The sequence below is a fragment of the Balaenoptera ricei genome, chromosome 6 (assembly GCF_028023285.1).
Source record: "Balaenoptera ricei isolate mBalRic1 chromosome 6, mBalRic1.hap2, whole genome shotgun sequence".
Taxonomy (NCBI): domain Eukaryota; kingdom Metazoa; phylum Chordata; class Mammalia; order Artiodactyla; family Balaenopteridae; genus Balaenoptera; species Balaenoptera ricei.
The window spans coordinates 3,150,616-3,166,629 of record NC_082644.1 but is presented as its reverse complement, the minus strand read 5'-3'; the positions used below and the strand labels follow the sequence as shown (position 1 = coordinate 3,166,629).

The window sequence follows — 16,014 nt, the reverse complement described above, 5'->3', positions numbered from 1 at the left end:
TTTAAAATAGCAAGAAATGAATCAGTCCATCAATCAACCAATCCAGAACCTGTATGTTTTTGCCCAAGTCATAAAATATGTATTTATTTATAATTTCAACAACATGCAGTGGAAATAAGGTGCTTTCTAAGAACTAAAGCATTTTATTCTTCTTGTAAATAGCTAAGCTAGAAACATTCATTACAGCAAATGGCTTGTTCTGCCATATACTCATTCGTCATGTGTTCTTTTGTGCTGTTGGTTCATTTTTTTTATGCCCTACAGCAGGGATTGGTAAACTTTCTCTGTCAAGGGCCAGATGGAACATACTTTCAGCTTTATGAGCCGGGCTCTCCCTGTGCGATGACTCACCTCTGCCTCTATAACAAGAGGGCAGCCCTGGGAGGGAGGTAAGCAAGGGAGCGCAGCTGGACTTGGCCCCAGGCTGCAGGTGCCAAGTCCTTGCTGGGCAGCGAAAACCGTGCTGTGTGGCCAGTAGAGTTCGCGGGCGAAGTGTCCAGCCTATACTTGGTGCAACTAAACATACTTCATCTGTGCTCTTCATAACCTAACATACTTGGATGCCTGTCTCACCAAGGAGAGGATAAGCCTGTTGGATGACGGGACAATACTTCATGATCGGATATTCTCCCGAACTTCACCCCAGACAACATGTCCCAGAGGAAAGTGCGTGGGTTTGACTTTATCCCTTCCCCCACTCCCACCCCTGTGGTAACCATAAGTTTGTTTTCTATGTCTGTGAGTATGTTTCTGTTTCATAAGTAAGTTCACTCGTATCATTTTTTTTACATTCCACGGATAAGTGATAACATATGATGTTTGCTTTCTCTGTCTGACTTAGTTCACTCAGTATGATCATCTCTAGGTCCATCCATGTTGCTGCAAATGGCATTATTTCAATCTTTTTATGGCTGAGCAATATTCCATTGTATATATGTACCACATCTTCTTTATCCATTCCTCTGTTGATGGACATTTATGTTGATTTACATTCACATTGTTGTATTGAATACAACAGATCTTTAGAACGTTTTCATCTGGCAAGACTAAAACCCTGCCACCATTAAACAATACCCCCTTACCCTCCTCCACCACCATTCTTCCTGTCCTTATGAATTTGACTTATTTAAGTAAGTGGACTCATACAGTATTTGTTTTATTGTGACTGGCTTATTTCAATTTGCATAATGTCCTCAAGGTGCATCCTTTTTGCAGCATGTGACAAGGTTTCTTTCTTTTTTAAGGCCAAATAATATTCCTTTGTATGTACAGACCACATTTTGTTCATCCATTCTTCTATCCCATTCATCCATCCATGGACACTTAGGTTGCTTTCACCTTTTGGCTATTGTAAATGATGCTGCTATAAACACGGGTGTACAAATATCTCTTCAAGACTGTGCTTTCAATTCTTTTGGGTATATACTCAGAAGCAGAACTGCTGAATTATATGATCATTCTGTTTTTTTTTGTTGTTGTTGTTTTTTGGTGATCGGGATAGGTAATGTTATTACAAATTTCAGGATTTAAAAAGTAATCTGTTACATTTACTAGGATAATCTGAGATGAACTGTCTCAAGCACGTGTGTCCCGTCAGTGGCACTGACCTCAGGCATGAAGAGACGCGGTCCCCCCGTGAGGGACGCGGTCAGCGGATGAGGCTACGCTGAGTCTCCGCGGGCACAGGCTGACCGTGGTCACTACGGTTTGTCACTCCGGCATTTGGGCCGTGACGAGCTCAGTGTAAGCCTCCGTTATGGAACTCCGAGAGCCAGGCTAGAACCCCAAGGGCAGCCTCTCTTTCCTGCTTTTTACTTCAGTGGTATTTAGGAGACTTTGTGTGCTGATGGAGAGTTATGATTCCCTGGCCTGTAAGCCCACGTGTGGAAACCCTCATCACCCGGCAAGAGACCGCCGAGGAGCGGCCTGACTGGGAAGGAGGCTGAGGCCAGAGCCTGGGAATCACGCTAGTCCAGGTCACGGACAGCGATGCCCAGCAAGAGGGGCGCTGCCGGCCGGCGAGGCCCCGTCGGCTCAAGGCCGCGCACAGACAAAAGGGCTGGAAGCAGCCTCGATAGGCCAGCGAAGCCACCCTCCAGCTTCCCAACGCGCAGACAAACTTGCCTCACGGGCAGGGGCCCCGGGTCTCTTCCGTCTTGTGCGTTTAAAGACTAAAGGCAGCATTTTTACAAGGGGAACTGCGGGAAGCATCGGGCGAGCCCTCTCCACGGGGCCTCGGGGCACCCTGGGGCGAGGCGGGCAGGGCAGTGCCTGAGAGGCGACTGAGACCCGGCGGAGCACCTGGGCTGCGGGGCCGAGGGCGGGAAGAACAGAGGCGCCGAGAGACTCCAGGTAGCAGCGCGCCAGCAGCCGAGGGGCCCACAGCTAAGCCCTCCTGCCTGGGGTCTCCCCCCCCACCCCAGGTCCCCCCACGGGGACCCTCTCGCTCTGAGACTGTGGCTCTCACGGGACGACGTTATCCCTGGGGGACGTTTGGCAACACGGGGAGACACGTGGGGTGGGGCTGTCACCACTGGGGAAGGCGCTACGGGGCTGGTGGGCAGAGGCTGCGCACCCTACAGCGCACAGGCGCCCAGGCCCGGGAGCTACCCAGGGGCCGTGGACGCCGTCGGGGGGGCACTTTACACACAAGACCCTGAACCTGGCAGGCGCCCAGGCCCGGGAGCTACCCAGGGGCCGTGGACGCCATCGGGGGGGCACTTTACACACAAGACCCTGAACCTGGCAGGCGCCCGGGCCCGGGAGCTACCCAGGGGCCGTGGACGCCGGGGGAGGGGGGGCACTTTACACACAAGACCCTGAACCTGGGAGGCGCCCGGGCCCGGGAGCTACCCAGGGGCCGTGGACGCCGTCGGGGGGGCACTTTACACACAAGACCCTGAACCTGGCAGGCGCCCGGGCCTGGGAGCTACCCAGGGGCCGTGGACGCCGGGGGAGGGGGGGCACCTTACACACAAGACCCTGAACCTGGCAGGCGCCCAGGCCCTGGACCTCCGATCAGACCGGCGTGCGCAGCCTCCAGCTCAAGCCCTAACACGTGGGTCGGCCCCCTGCCCTGCGGACCCAAGTTCTCCTGACCCCGGAGTGTCCAAGGGATGTCCAGCCAGCTCCTGGCAGCTCCAGTCCGGTCGACACAACTAAAACCTTACACCTTTTTGTCTTCTCTCTCCGAAAAATCTACTTCCTTCTCAGAGCCACTGCCACTGCAACTGCCACCGCCAGGATGGCAACAGCGGCTGCCCCTCCGCCGAGCGGGAGGGACTTGCCCTCGGGCGGGGGGCCAGCTTTGCCGTGGCCACAGGACAGGGCCCCGCCCCCAGCCCCCCCCTCCCCGCCCGCGGGCCGCCTGCTCTCCGCCCGGCGGGGCTGCTGGGGGCTCCCCCGGGGGCTCTAGCGGTGGGACCCCCTCCTGCTCCAGCTCAGCAGCTTCGGACGCTTCCGCTCCCGCCTCTTCTTCAGCAGGTTCCACGGACAGGGATGTCGTGGGACGGGCTGTCTGGCCGGCCGACCCCTCGGGGCCAGAATCCCAGGCCGCCATCAGGGCAGGGGCCGCCGCCTCCGCGCCCTCGGGCACCTCCTCCTCCTCCACGTGCGCGAGGTCCGAGTTGGCGGAGTTGCTCTCGCTCTTCTCTCCGGCCCCGTTGCTGTCCAAGCTCTCGACTTCTTCGGGGTCCGCTGCGACCTGCTGCCAGGACTCGGGAGCCGGGGACGCCGGTGGGCTCTCGGTGCGCCAGCTCTGGCTGCTGGACAGCGACACGGGGAGGCCCTCGGCCCGCCAGGACGCCGTCGCGGGCGTCGGAGCCTCGGTGGGGCTGGCGAGCGGGGCGCCGCCTCCGGGCGGGATGTCGGTGTCGTTGCTGTCCTCCGCGGGGCGCTCCTCGTCCTCCTCCGCGGACTCCAGGTTAAAGGCAGTGCCCTAGCCACCCTGCTGCGTGATGCGCTCGGCGGCGTGGTCCTCCGGGAGAGTCCCACCAAACTGCAGCGACGCGCTCCAAGGTTCCTGAGCTCGCCTTGTCAACCCCAAGAGCACTGGTCGCAGCAGAATCAGAGGCACCAACGTCTTATTCCGGCCGCTGGCGTGAGCTGTGGTCTCCAGTGTACATTCCCCACGTGCCTGGTACGTCCCTGGCCTGGGTGCTCCCTGCAGCTCGGCTTGCGTGCATCGGTCCCTTCACTTCCTTTCCTGAACCGTCTGCCGCTGCTGTGGGCCGCGGAGTCCCCACGCGGGTCTGTCTACCAGGCCGAAGTGCTTTAGCGTCCGGCTGAGGGGCGTCTGCAAGGCCCCGGCAGAGGCGCCCTCAGCTCCTGCGACGCCTTCTCCCCCAGGCGGGCCAAGCGGTCCTCTGCGGAGCTGTCGGGGTTTGTGGGGCTGAACACGGGCAAAGAGTGCCGGGTGAAGCCTGTGCTGGCGAAGGCTTCAGACATTTCTTCGTCCAGGGATTTTAGCTCTTCTTCAATTTCAGTTTTAACTTTTAATAAAATTTCTTGATCCAGAGATTGTGAAGCCGCATCTTGTCGAACCCCTTGGGGTGAGGAAAGCTGTTGCTCCCGCGGCTTCTCCTGAGAGAGGACTCCCAGGTAGCTCAGGACGACACACTTTGTTTCGTAGTGAGACCCTAGGGGCACAGTGGTAGAGGACGCCATGGGGTCGGCTGGCAGAGCTCCGGAAAGGTCTGCTTGCAGATGTGTGAAATCTGGCCCAGGCCCCTGCCCCCGAAGAGGTGAGAGACGCAGCGGCGGCAGATAACTCTGTTTTTAATTTTTTTTTAAGGAGCCACCCTACTGTTTTCCACAGCAGCTGTACCGCTTCATATTCCTACCAACAGTGTGCAGTGGTGCCTGTGTCTCCACATCCTCACCAGCACTTGCTATTTTCTGGGGTGTTTTGTTTTTGTTTTTTGATAGCACCTTCCTAGTGGGTATGAGGTGATATCCCACTGTGGTTTTGATTTGCATTTTCCTAATGAATAGTGATGTTGAGCATCTTTCCATGTGCTTGTTGGGAGTAGCACAGATTTTATTTAAGTTCGTTTGTTTGATTATAACTTTTAACTATTTGGACATACAGCACATGGGCCACCAACTGAAATCTTGCCTTGAACGCTGCAAACGTTAGGGGCAGACCTGAGTCCAGCCCATCCCAAAGCCTTTTACCACCTAGTTAGGTGTGGATTGACCCTTTAAACTATTCAGCACAGCAGCATTAGACAGAGACAGCTGATTCTATTAGAGAATTTTGTTTTAGCTGAAGAAGAGAAAACTAAGAAGGGTCTACCTTATCCAGCACCTTGCGTAAGGCGTGCAGGTCCCACACCTCCAAGTGCGGTGCCTAAGCCAGCAGGTCAGCCTCACCTAGGGAGTGGTAGACACACAGATGCTCTAGCCCCACCCCAGGTAGACTAACCAGAATCTGCATTTTAAGGAGTTCGCAGGTGAGCTGTCTGAGCTTTGACGTTTGAGAAGCACTGGTCTGTGTGTTCCTGAGGGTACCAGGAAGACTAAAAACAAACAACTTCAGCAACAACATCAGTGACGCTTACTGAGCACTCACTGTGCACCAAGAACTGAACCGATGCTTTTCATCTGTTATCATAACATAGGTAAACACTTTACAGAAAACTGAGGCTTAGAAACGTTACTTGCCCCACGTCACGGCTAGTAAGCAGTGGAGCCAGGATTTAAACCCAGGCAGTCTGAAAATAGAATCTGATGAACTTCACATACTATTTCATCTCGTAAAGGAATCAGAGGATTAAAGGGAACAAATAAATAATGAAGGAATAAATAAATGAACCGTCATAAATGGAAATCTTAAGTTCAGGAGTTAATCACTGCGGGCTGGCGTGGCTTTTTCCCCAGTTCTGAAGCTTCCTCCTAAGTGGAGAACAGAAGGGACCCCTGGTCCGTGGTGGAGCCCAGGCACTTCCCGGGCCCTGGACCTCCAGCGCCCACCCCCACTCCAGAGAGCTCGGGCTCAGCGGCGCCCCCTGCAGGAAGGTTCGGAGGCAGGTCAGGCTGCGTGGCTGGTCTGTCCCTGTGGGTTCGGGGTTCCGAAGCCCACTCTTCACAGACAGACCAGCTGATGTTTGGAACTCCCGCCTGCCTTACTCTTCCTCATATTTCTCTGTCGTTTCAGAACTTGGTCTGATAAGGGAGGGTGCATTTTCTCAGGCACCCTCACACTCCAACATGCACCATTTAAATCATTTGTTTATTTTAAATAATATTTTTTATTTGTTGGTACCTGCTTCTGCTCATTTTCAAAAAGGACTTCCCGAACAGAAAAAAAAAATTTTAAGTTTTGCATGAAATATAGGTACATATAATATTTATGTTAATATTTATTTTTAATATATTTTTAAATAATATTGATCCTGTAATATTTTATTTTAAATAATATTTCAAATAAGTCAATGTTTAATGTAACATAAATACTTATGTAATATAATCTAACGAGTTTCATGAAATTTCAAAATATTAAAGCTCGCTAAACAAGTGACTCAACCGTTTTTCTCCACAAGGCTCTTCCAAGGACGATGCTCAAGAAAGGATGCCAGCATCCGGTCACAGGACCAGGTCCCCCGGCTCCCTTCAGCTTCAGGTAAGTTGCCACACATGGTGGTAACTCATATCTACTCCCATCCGCACGAGGAATTTGCGCGCTTTTTTTTTTTTGAAGATAATGTAGCAGGTACTGCCTGTCATTTTTTTGTGTAAATTACCTATGGAACATGGGCTTGAAGGGCTGATACAAACTTAAAACCAGTTTATTTGGGCTGTACCTGCTTAGCAATCCAGTGATGGGGGAGGCTTGTTCCATGGTCATGACTGCAGTTCTCAGGGTGTGTCAAGTGTACGGAACAGAGGTTACAGCCCCAGCATTTGACGGTAGGAAGCAAGCAAACAGTGATGAAGGCAGCATTCCCGGCTTTATTTGTTTGCTTACTGACCATTGAGATTAAAGGGCATGATGTAGCTAGTATTTCTTCCAACTGAAATGAACACAAGCCAGGTGCCTTTCAATACCTGAAGCACTGGGAGGGTGTCAGTTTGGTTGGAACAATGGTCATCCAACCCTGAGGCTCCCAGAGCTGAGAGCAGAGGTCACACTGCCAAGAAGGAAACGTTGAAAGGAAGGTGTTGAAAGGATCGGTGAGAACTCCCTGCATGGCTTTATTTTTCTCCCGGGTGTTACAGAGGCGAGAAAGTTGGGTCTGAGAAAACGGAATGTCCTGGTGCCCATGGGGGCTGTGATGTGCTCTGTAGCATCAGAGACACGATCTCACTGCAGTCTTGAGATGTCAGGGGAGAAACTTCATTTGATCCTGCTAAGCTTACAGAGTACAGATGGAGAGAAAGACTAAAAGTAAGCAATGAACAGGTAGGGGGAAGGCGTCCAAAGGATCCTTCCTTAGAGATAATCAAGTTGGGGGAGCGGGGGATACCTGTCGCTGTAGCTGAATTCCCTGGACACACTCAGTCCCAGACCACTCAGAATGCTCTGGGCCACAGTCCCTTTCAGACAAGCCACCAGCAATGGCTGAGAAAGACAGACTAATCCCCATATTAGCCAGGGTGGAGGTAATGAGCAAGGTAAATCGGCCTGAGGGAGGGTGCATCGGATGTAAATGATTTTAGGAATAGCCGTGCCCTGTTCCCTTTCTCCAGCTCCAGGCTGACAGCGCCCAGACAACTTCCAGTCAGCGTTCCATCTGTGAACATTGCTTCTGGCAGAGACCTGCTCCCCGGCAACAGTGCTTCCTGCTTACTGAACACCCTGGCACTTCTATCCACCCTGTTTCAGCTTCATCACAATCTGCAAGGTAGGTTTTATGTCCATTCAAGAAATTAGGACAGTGAGCCCCTGAGAGCTTTGGAAAGTGATGGCAGACACAGGAGAAGAGCCCAGATTCGAGCCCAAGGCTGTTGATGCCAAAGCTCGTGCACCTTCACCTCCTGCTTTGCCGTCTGTCACAGGGCGAGGCTGACTTTGCACAGGACGTGTGACCCTGGTGAGTGCCTATCAGCTACCCATTAATCCTTCAAAAGAGAATTTCAGTCTCAAATTATGAAAATTGTATGAGAAACACCTGAATAGACCGCGTTTGTGAAATGTGTATAACTTGGAGAGAACGAAAACCAAGGAACGGGTTTTCTTGTCTTTAGCAGAATCAGGCCAGTAATTTGATTTCCTTCCCAGAGAGTTTCCATCACTTCCCTCGCCCAGAGCAGAGCCATCTCCCACCCTCCGGCCGCAGAAGGGTCCCCAGCTCAGGTCAACCAGCTGCCTTGATAGAACCAGCTCTACTGAGTTTCTGCTGGTCCTCAGTTTCCCCAGAATTTCCATTCCTAAAGGGCTTTGGGGCAGCAGTCTTATCTGAAAGAGGCTGTTGAAACTCCAGTGTTACGGCATTTTGCATGAAATGGAAGAAGCGTGATCGGCTGCATCACAGGAGGGTGGGAGCCGCAGACCACCCCGCTGGAGACTCTGCTCTCACCTCCGCTCCCCTCCCTCCGCCGCCCCCCCCGTGTCCTCCCTGTGGACCCCGGTTCCTCTTGTCCAGCTGTTTACAGTCTCAGACTTAAGAAGTCAAAGGAAAACGAGGTCAGAGTTCACAAGCAGCTCCAGGCTCCACCGCGGCCCCAGCTCTGGTTTTTTTTCTGGAAAACAGGTGGCTCAGCCGGCGGTGGTGGACAAAACCTCAAGGAAAGGGTCTGCGTTGCCTGTGCATCTCCACCCACTCTGCAGGGGGGTCTTAAGTTTCAGTCATCGCTGATCTACATAATTTTATTATCAAACCGTCGTGGGCACAGGCTAAGGGCACTCAGACTGTGCTCCCAGCTCGCCCCAGCGGCCCCCTCCTGTCCCCTTCGGCTCATGCACGAGGGGGGGAAAGTCTGGTCCAGAACCCCCTGCACCACCACCACGGTGTCAGGGCTGAGCCGCCACCTGCCAGCAGCCCTGCGCCGCCACCTGCCAGCAGCCCTGCAGCCTCGGACAAGCACCGAGCCTCCAGGCCTCGGTGGCCCTGGCGTCGGGGGGCATTCATCGCAGAGATGGGCGTGGTGAGGAATCCGGCAAGGCGCTCAGCCGAGCACTGGCTCCATCAGCGACCGTCTCCCGTTTCTCCCAAATGGCCATTTCCCAATGTCTCTGCTGCCACGAGGCCTGAGACCCATGGTGTCCGGATTTAATACACGCTGACACCATCTGGGAAAGGGTGAGAGCCTGAGCTGGCTTCCACAGCTGACCTCTGCCGGGACCCCGCAGAGATGCAGGCTCCTGGGGGCCAGCCTCACGCAGATGAGCCTCTTCAGTTCCGTCCGCATCATCCAGCCCCGTGCAAGCCCTCCTCCCACCTGCCTGACCCTGACGTCCCTCTGTGCGAGGGCGAAGTTCTTCATCCTTTAGTTGGAGATCATGCTTCAGTCGTAAAGTTTCCCTTTCTGCGCCCACCGTCTGCCCTCTGCGCCAGCACTGTGAACCCAGATGGCCATTTCTTTTTTCCTGAAACGAGCCTCATTCCCACTGTTGTAAAGGCAGGGCAGGTCGAAGGCTCAGGGGCGGGGCTGTGTGCCGAGCATTCTTATCTGAGTGTTTAGACACAGCTGGCAGATCCCTCTTCCCTGTTGCCCCTTCTAAGAGAGAGCAGGGCAGGGTCCTCCTCTCGCCTTGGCCCAGGTAAGCCCACTGGCACATAAGCAACGAGCGTGACCCCACAGGAGCAGAAGCAAGGGGGCCAGCCATGCCTGGTCCTGCGAGGAAGCTCGGAAGAGAGGCTGGCGATTGTATGCAGGTGGTACAAGGACGGAAATGCTGTCTCCGCGGAAGATCCCAGATTTTCTCCAGGCCAAGCCTGAAGGTCTCTTTGTTAGTGAGTCCGCAGTGATCAAAGCAGAGACTAAAGGCAGAAGGAGCCCGAGGCTGGTTCCACGGAGTGAGGGAGTGAGCAGGCCGGGGGCCCCCAGGCCGGGGAGGGTGGGGGCACAAGCACTGGGCTCCAGTCAGAGGGTCGCCCACGCCCGGTCCCCGTGAGCGCGCCCGTCTGCACGGGTTCCAGGCCCCTCCCCTCTGTGAAGCTCTAGCACGTCGCCTTGGTAGGGTGCGAAGGATCTCAGTTTCCCCGCAAAAGCCAGGGGAGTTGGGCACGGAGGTGAGCAGTTTAAAGACATTCAGGAACCAGAACAACCGAGGGAATATTATGTATTTTTCTGAACAGCTTTTAAAGAGGGTTTCACCTCGTGGTAAAACTGCAGACGCCATCTGGACAGGCAATGAGCCTGAAACGCAGTGGAGGGGATTTGGTTCTGCACCGTCACACGGGGCAGAGCTCCTTGTGTCCACTTTTGTTTTGGGGTGGGGGGCGGGAGGGCTGTGAAGAAATGCATCCTGCACAGATAAAGGAATGTCCGGCATTAAATAACCGGAGAAAGTGACGATTCTGGAGCCCTTGCAGGTACAGTACAAATTTGATCACCAGGCCCTGGGGCAGAGCGGCCTCTAATTTTAGCCGCTGCCTCTTGTTCCTTCACTGCCCCCCCCGACCCCTTCCCCAACTTTCCCCACAGTGAAGATTGCTAGGAACAGCTGTTTTGGGTTTAGAAACCCTCTATCCTGCTTATCAGATCTACTTTGCCATTGGTTAAGACTAATACATGCGATGTCAAGGTTTATCTTTTAATAAAAAGTACATTTAAATTCATTTTTTCTTCCAATTTTAATAAGATCCTTTGAGATGACTTTTGTTCGGTAAAACCACATTGGGAATCACTGATGGAGTGTATGTTTGTTGACTTCTTCTCTAAATTTCTTCTTCTGGAGAAAGTTTCTTTCGGAGGAACATGGATGTAGTTCTGCGATCCCTCAGCCACAATTCGAAAACCCAAACAGCTCTGAAAACAGGAAGTGTTTGCTAACACAGTTGGCAGCAAAGCCTGACCTCACCTGAATGCTTTCAGAGTCAAAACCTGACCTGAGTTGCATGAGCCTATTTTAGTTTATCCCACAAATGGTGTAAATGTAAATACGCTTTTCTGGAGAAACATGAAGGTGCTTTATTCCATAGTGTTGCCCTAGACCCCATTTTACATGCTATATGGTATATTACTGTCCTAAAATCTGAAAGAAATCTGAATTCTGAAACATATCTGGCCTCACGAGTTTCAGATTAGGAATTGTGGTCCTACAGATATTTGTTAAATAAATGACTGTACATCCTAAGGCCTTCACGAAGGCATGTTTATTCTGCTCACCGAGGCCAGCTCTGCAGCGATGGCTCTACCCATTCTGTCACCTCATCAGACCTGCATCTGTGGGCCTGAGGTGCCCACAGCTTCCTCTGTTTCCTTTGTGGTGTGAGGGGATGAGTGGGGGTTTCACCACATCACTCACTCGACCACTCGCCCCTCCCTTCAACCACCAAATATGTGTTAAATGTCGCCACCATGCGCTATGTGAGCACAGAAAGGCAAAGAAGAGTGAGACTCAGGCTCTGACCTCTAACGACTCCTGTTCGTACAGAGAACAGATCGGTGGTTGCCAGAGGTTGGGAGGGGCATGGGCAGTGCAGAAATGGGTGAAGGGGGTCAAAAGGGACACACTTGCAGTTATACAATAACTAAGTCCTGGGATGTACAGCATGTGACTATAGTTAATAATAATGTGTTGCATATTTGAGAGTTGCTGAGAGAGTAGACTGTAAAAGTTCTCATCACAAGAAAAAAAATTTTATAACTATGCATGCTGATGGATGATGACTTATTGTGGTGACCATTTTGCCATATATGCAAATAGCAAATCACTGTGTCATACACCTGAAACTAGTATAATGTTATATGGCAATTATACCTCAATACAAATAAAATTTTAAAAGAAACTAAAAACCATGAATAAAATAAAAATAACTCCTATTTGTAATATTAATGTGATGAAAGCAGAATGTTAGAAATCTGAACTATCTTCTCTTGTATACATCTAAACTATCCTGTAGAAATCTAAACTGTCTTCTCCTGTATAAAATGGTCATTCGTTCTTTGCAGCGCACATTTATTAAATTCTCCACTCTGCCAGGCACAAAAAGAGGACAGACCTTGTTGGGGCACTAAGTCTAGTGGGAGCCTGATGCCCAAGGAGCATTTACCCCTCGGCAGCCATCCTCACGCAGTGGGGAGAAAATGCCCACCTGTGGTCAGAGAGCTTTCCCAAAGGCGGTGCTCTCTGAGCAGACGGGGTGCTTACTTAGGAGGGAACCAGGGCAAGGGTATCTAAGGAGAAGGCAGAACCCGTGCAAAGGCATTCAGACTAGACGTCATTGGCGCGTGGAGCAAGAGTCCATTGGGAACGTCTGCAGGTCAAGATGCACATGGGGAAAAAGAACGTTTTAAAAGTTTTAAAATGGTACAGATGAACCGGTTTGCAGGGCAGAAATAGAGACACAGATGTAGAGAACAAACGTATGGACACCAAGGGGGGAAAGCGGGGGGGGGGGGGAGGGTGATGGAGGTGGGATGAATTGGGAGATTGGGATTGACATGTACACACTAATATGTATAAAATGGATAACTAATAAGAACCTGCTGTATAAAAAAATAAATAAAATAAAATTCAAAAAAAGAAAAAGTCAAGGAGGGTCAGGTCGTGCAAGGACTGTGCTCCCGGCCGGAGCACCGGCCTCTGCCTCCAGGCAATGAAGGATAGCTGACTGGCCAATGGACCATGATCCCTCCTCATGTGTAAATAGTTTGGAGGAGAACAAGGTGCGGTATTTGTTTCCAGCAAGATGCCCTTTGAATCTGCAAATAAGGAACATGTGTGTCCTGCAGGGCCGGCCCTGCGCGAAAGCGTGAAGAAAGCCACGTGGACGGTCACCGCCCTCCTGCCGCTCAACTCCCCACATCCCACCCCCCGTGGAGACCCTCGCGACACTGTGATGCCCAGCCTGGCCACGCTGCGCTGAGAAAAACCGGTACGCATTTCTTTTAAATAGAAGGATGATGTAGTAGTCATTTCCTCTTAAAGTATTTGTTGCCACAGGGGAAGAATAGGTAACGTACACAACAGAAGCACCATTTTCTCCTTCCTTTTCCCTGAATACCTGTGCTACGTTTCATCTACTCTGAAAGGAAAGTGGCATCCCAAGAACAGAGCAGTTACTGTGGGTTGTTCCCATGCAGCCGCTGGGGTCAGCATGATGTGGCTGACATTTTTTGTGAATTCTGGTTTAATTAGTAAAATCTAAAGGCAGTAAGGCCATGTTTCTAACAATTGCCTGCCCATTCCTTTATATAAACGTGGAACAAATGAGTGTTTGCTAATTCTTTTTTTTTTTTTTTTAAAGAAATTCACGTTCTTTTATTTATTTATTTATTTATTTATTTATGGCTGTGTTGGGTCTTCATTTCTGTGCGAGGGCTTTCTCTAGTTGCGGCAAGTGGGGACCACTCTTCATCGCGGTGCGCAGGCCTCTCACCATCGCGGCCTCTCTTGTTGCGGAGCACAGGCTCCAGACGCGCAGGCTCAGTAATTGTGGCTCACCGGCCCAGTTGCTCCGTGGCATGTGGGATCTTCCCAGACCAGGGCTCGAACCCGTGTACCTACCCTGCATTGGCAGGCAGATTCTCAACCACTGCGCCACCAGGGAAGCCCTGTTTGCTAATTCTTAATTTTATTTGGGATTTCTTTAATTGAAGTATAGTTGATGTACAGTATTATATAAGTTTCAGGTGTACAATATAGTGATTCACAATTTTTAAAGATTATACTCCATTTATAGTTATTATAAAATATTGGCTATAGTCCCTGGGCTGTACAGTATATCCTCGTAGCTTATTTATTTTATGCATAATAGTTTGTGCCTCTTAATCCCCTACCACCAGCTTGCCCCTCCCCCCTTCCCTCTCCCCACTGGTAATCACTAGTTTTCTATATCTGCGTCTGTTTCTTTTTTGTTATATTGACTAGGTTGTCGTATTTTTTAGATTCCACATATAAGTGATATCACACAGTATTTGTCTTTCTCTGACTTATTTCACTTAGCATAATGCCCTCCAAGTCCATTCATGTTGTTGAAAATGGCAAAATTTCGCACTTTTTTATGGCTGAGTGATATTCCATTGTATATATACACCATATCTTCTTTATCCATTTGTCTGTTGATGGGCACTTGGCTTGCTTTCATATCTTGGCAGTTATAAATAACGCTGCTATGAACATTGGGGTACATGTATCTTTTCGAATAAGTGTTTCTGGTTTTTTTCAGACATATACCCAGGAATGGAATTGCTGGGTCATATGGTAGTTCCATTTTTAGTTTTTTGAGGAAACTCCATACTGTTTTCCACAGTGGCTGCACCAATGTGTACTCCCACCAACAGTTCAGGAGGGTTCCCTTTTCTCCACACCCTCTCCAACACTTCTTACTTGTGTTCTTTTTGATAATAGTCATTCTGACAGGTGTGAGGTGAGATTTCATTGTGGTTTTAATTTGCATTTCTCTGATGACTAACGATGTTGAGCATATTTTCATGTGCAAGTATTTAATTCTTGAGTAAAACTTGGAAGCACTGAGGGGAAGGAAATGTATATTTACATCCTTTGACTGGACAGTATTTTAAATGAGATTAAGAAATAATCTTACTCCTTAGCCTGAAAACCCTCTCTAGCCTGTTATTGGCTTCAAAAGTTGGGATGTGATTGACAGAACCCTTCACATCACTTGGTGTGGCTATGGTCACATGGAAATCATAATGAACGAGGTGAGGATACTGACACGACTTGATCTGAGATGCTCTTATGAACTCCTTCATCGGTGTGCCGTTTGGCTCCACTGAAAATTGAGTTATAATGTTGCCTTCTTTAGGTGTCCTCTTGAAATGTAGATACCTTGGAATGAGTCCTACGTGAAGCCTCATCCAGAGAGGTTAAGTAAGTGGCTCAGAGTCACACAGCTAGCTTGGAAAAGCCCAGAATCTAAACCTTGATTTCTGATTGGTCATTCATCCACACACTTCCTATTGCCTGATTACCATCTCATCTGTCTGTCTGCCTTCATGCACAGTTGAGATCATATGGCCCGCAAACAAAAAATTGACTCTCTGGTCCTCTATAGAAAAGGTTTGCCAACCTCTGGTTTAGATGATTGTTGTACATGTGCAGGAATTTGAAATATAGCACATATATTTTATATCTGGTGCAGAAATAGACCTAGGTTGGGACCCATCCTGCCAGAGGAGGGGACACCTGGAGCACTAGCCTTGGATTCACCAGGTGGTGTGGTGGACACGGAGAAACACGTCAGGTCATCACCCACACCCGCGAGCCTCTGACTTTCACCACTTATACCTGGTGAGTCTCCAGAGCAGCCAAGAGGTACTAGAAAGGCATCAAATATAAATAAATAAATGGAAATTTAAAAGTAATCTCAAAAGGCAGCCTCTTCAGTAAGCGGTGCTGGGAAAACTGCACGGCTACATGTAAAAGAGTGAAATTAGAACACTCCCTAACACCAGACACAAAAACAAACTCCAAATGGATTAAAGACCTAAATGTAAGGCCAGACACTATCAAACTCTTAGAGGAAAACACAGGCAGAACACTCTATGACATAAATCACAGGCAAGGTCCTTTTTGACCCACCTCCTAGAGAAATGGAAATAAAAACAAAAATAAACCAATGGGACCTAATGAAACTTAAAAGCTTTTGCACGGCAAAGGAAACCATAAACAAGATGAAAGGACAACCCTCAGAATGGGAGAAAACATTTGCAAATGAAGCAACTGACAAAGGATTAATCTCCAAAATTTACAAGCAGCTCGTGCAGCTCAATATCAAAACAACAAACAACCCAATCCAAAAATGGGCAGAAGACCTAAATAGACATTTCTCTAAAGAAGATATAGATTGCCAACAAACACATGAAAGGATGCTCAACATCACTAATAATTAGAGAAATGCAAATCAAAACTACAATGAGGTATCATCTCACACAGGTCAG

At 50.0% G+C, this 16,014-nt stretch overlaps 1 protein-coding gene across 1 annotated transcript; it reads right to left on the bottom strand.

Annotated features, from left to right (window-relative positions):
• Positions 1–2,967: 2,967 nt before the first annotated feature.
• Positions 2,968–4,665, bottom strand: LOC132367607 (bcl-2-like protein 13). Its single transcript, XM_059926191.1, is given in 3 exon segments — positions 2,968–3,324; positions 3,326–4,173; positions 4,293–4,665. Coding segments are annotated over 3 exon segments (1,347 nt in total). The 3' UTR covers positions 2,968–3,198.
• Between the last annotated feature and the right edge of the window lie 11,349 nt (positions 4,666–16,014).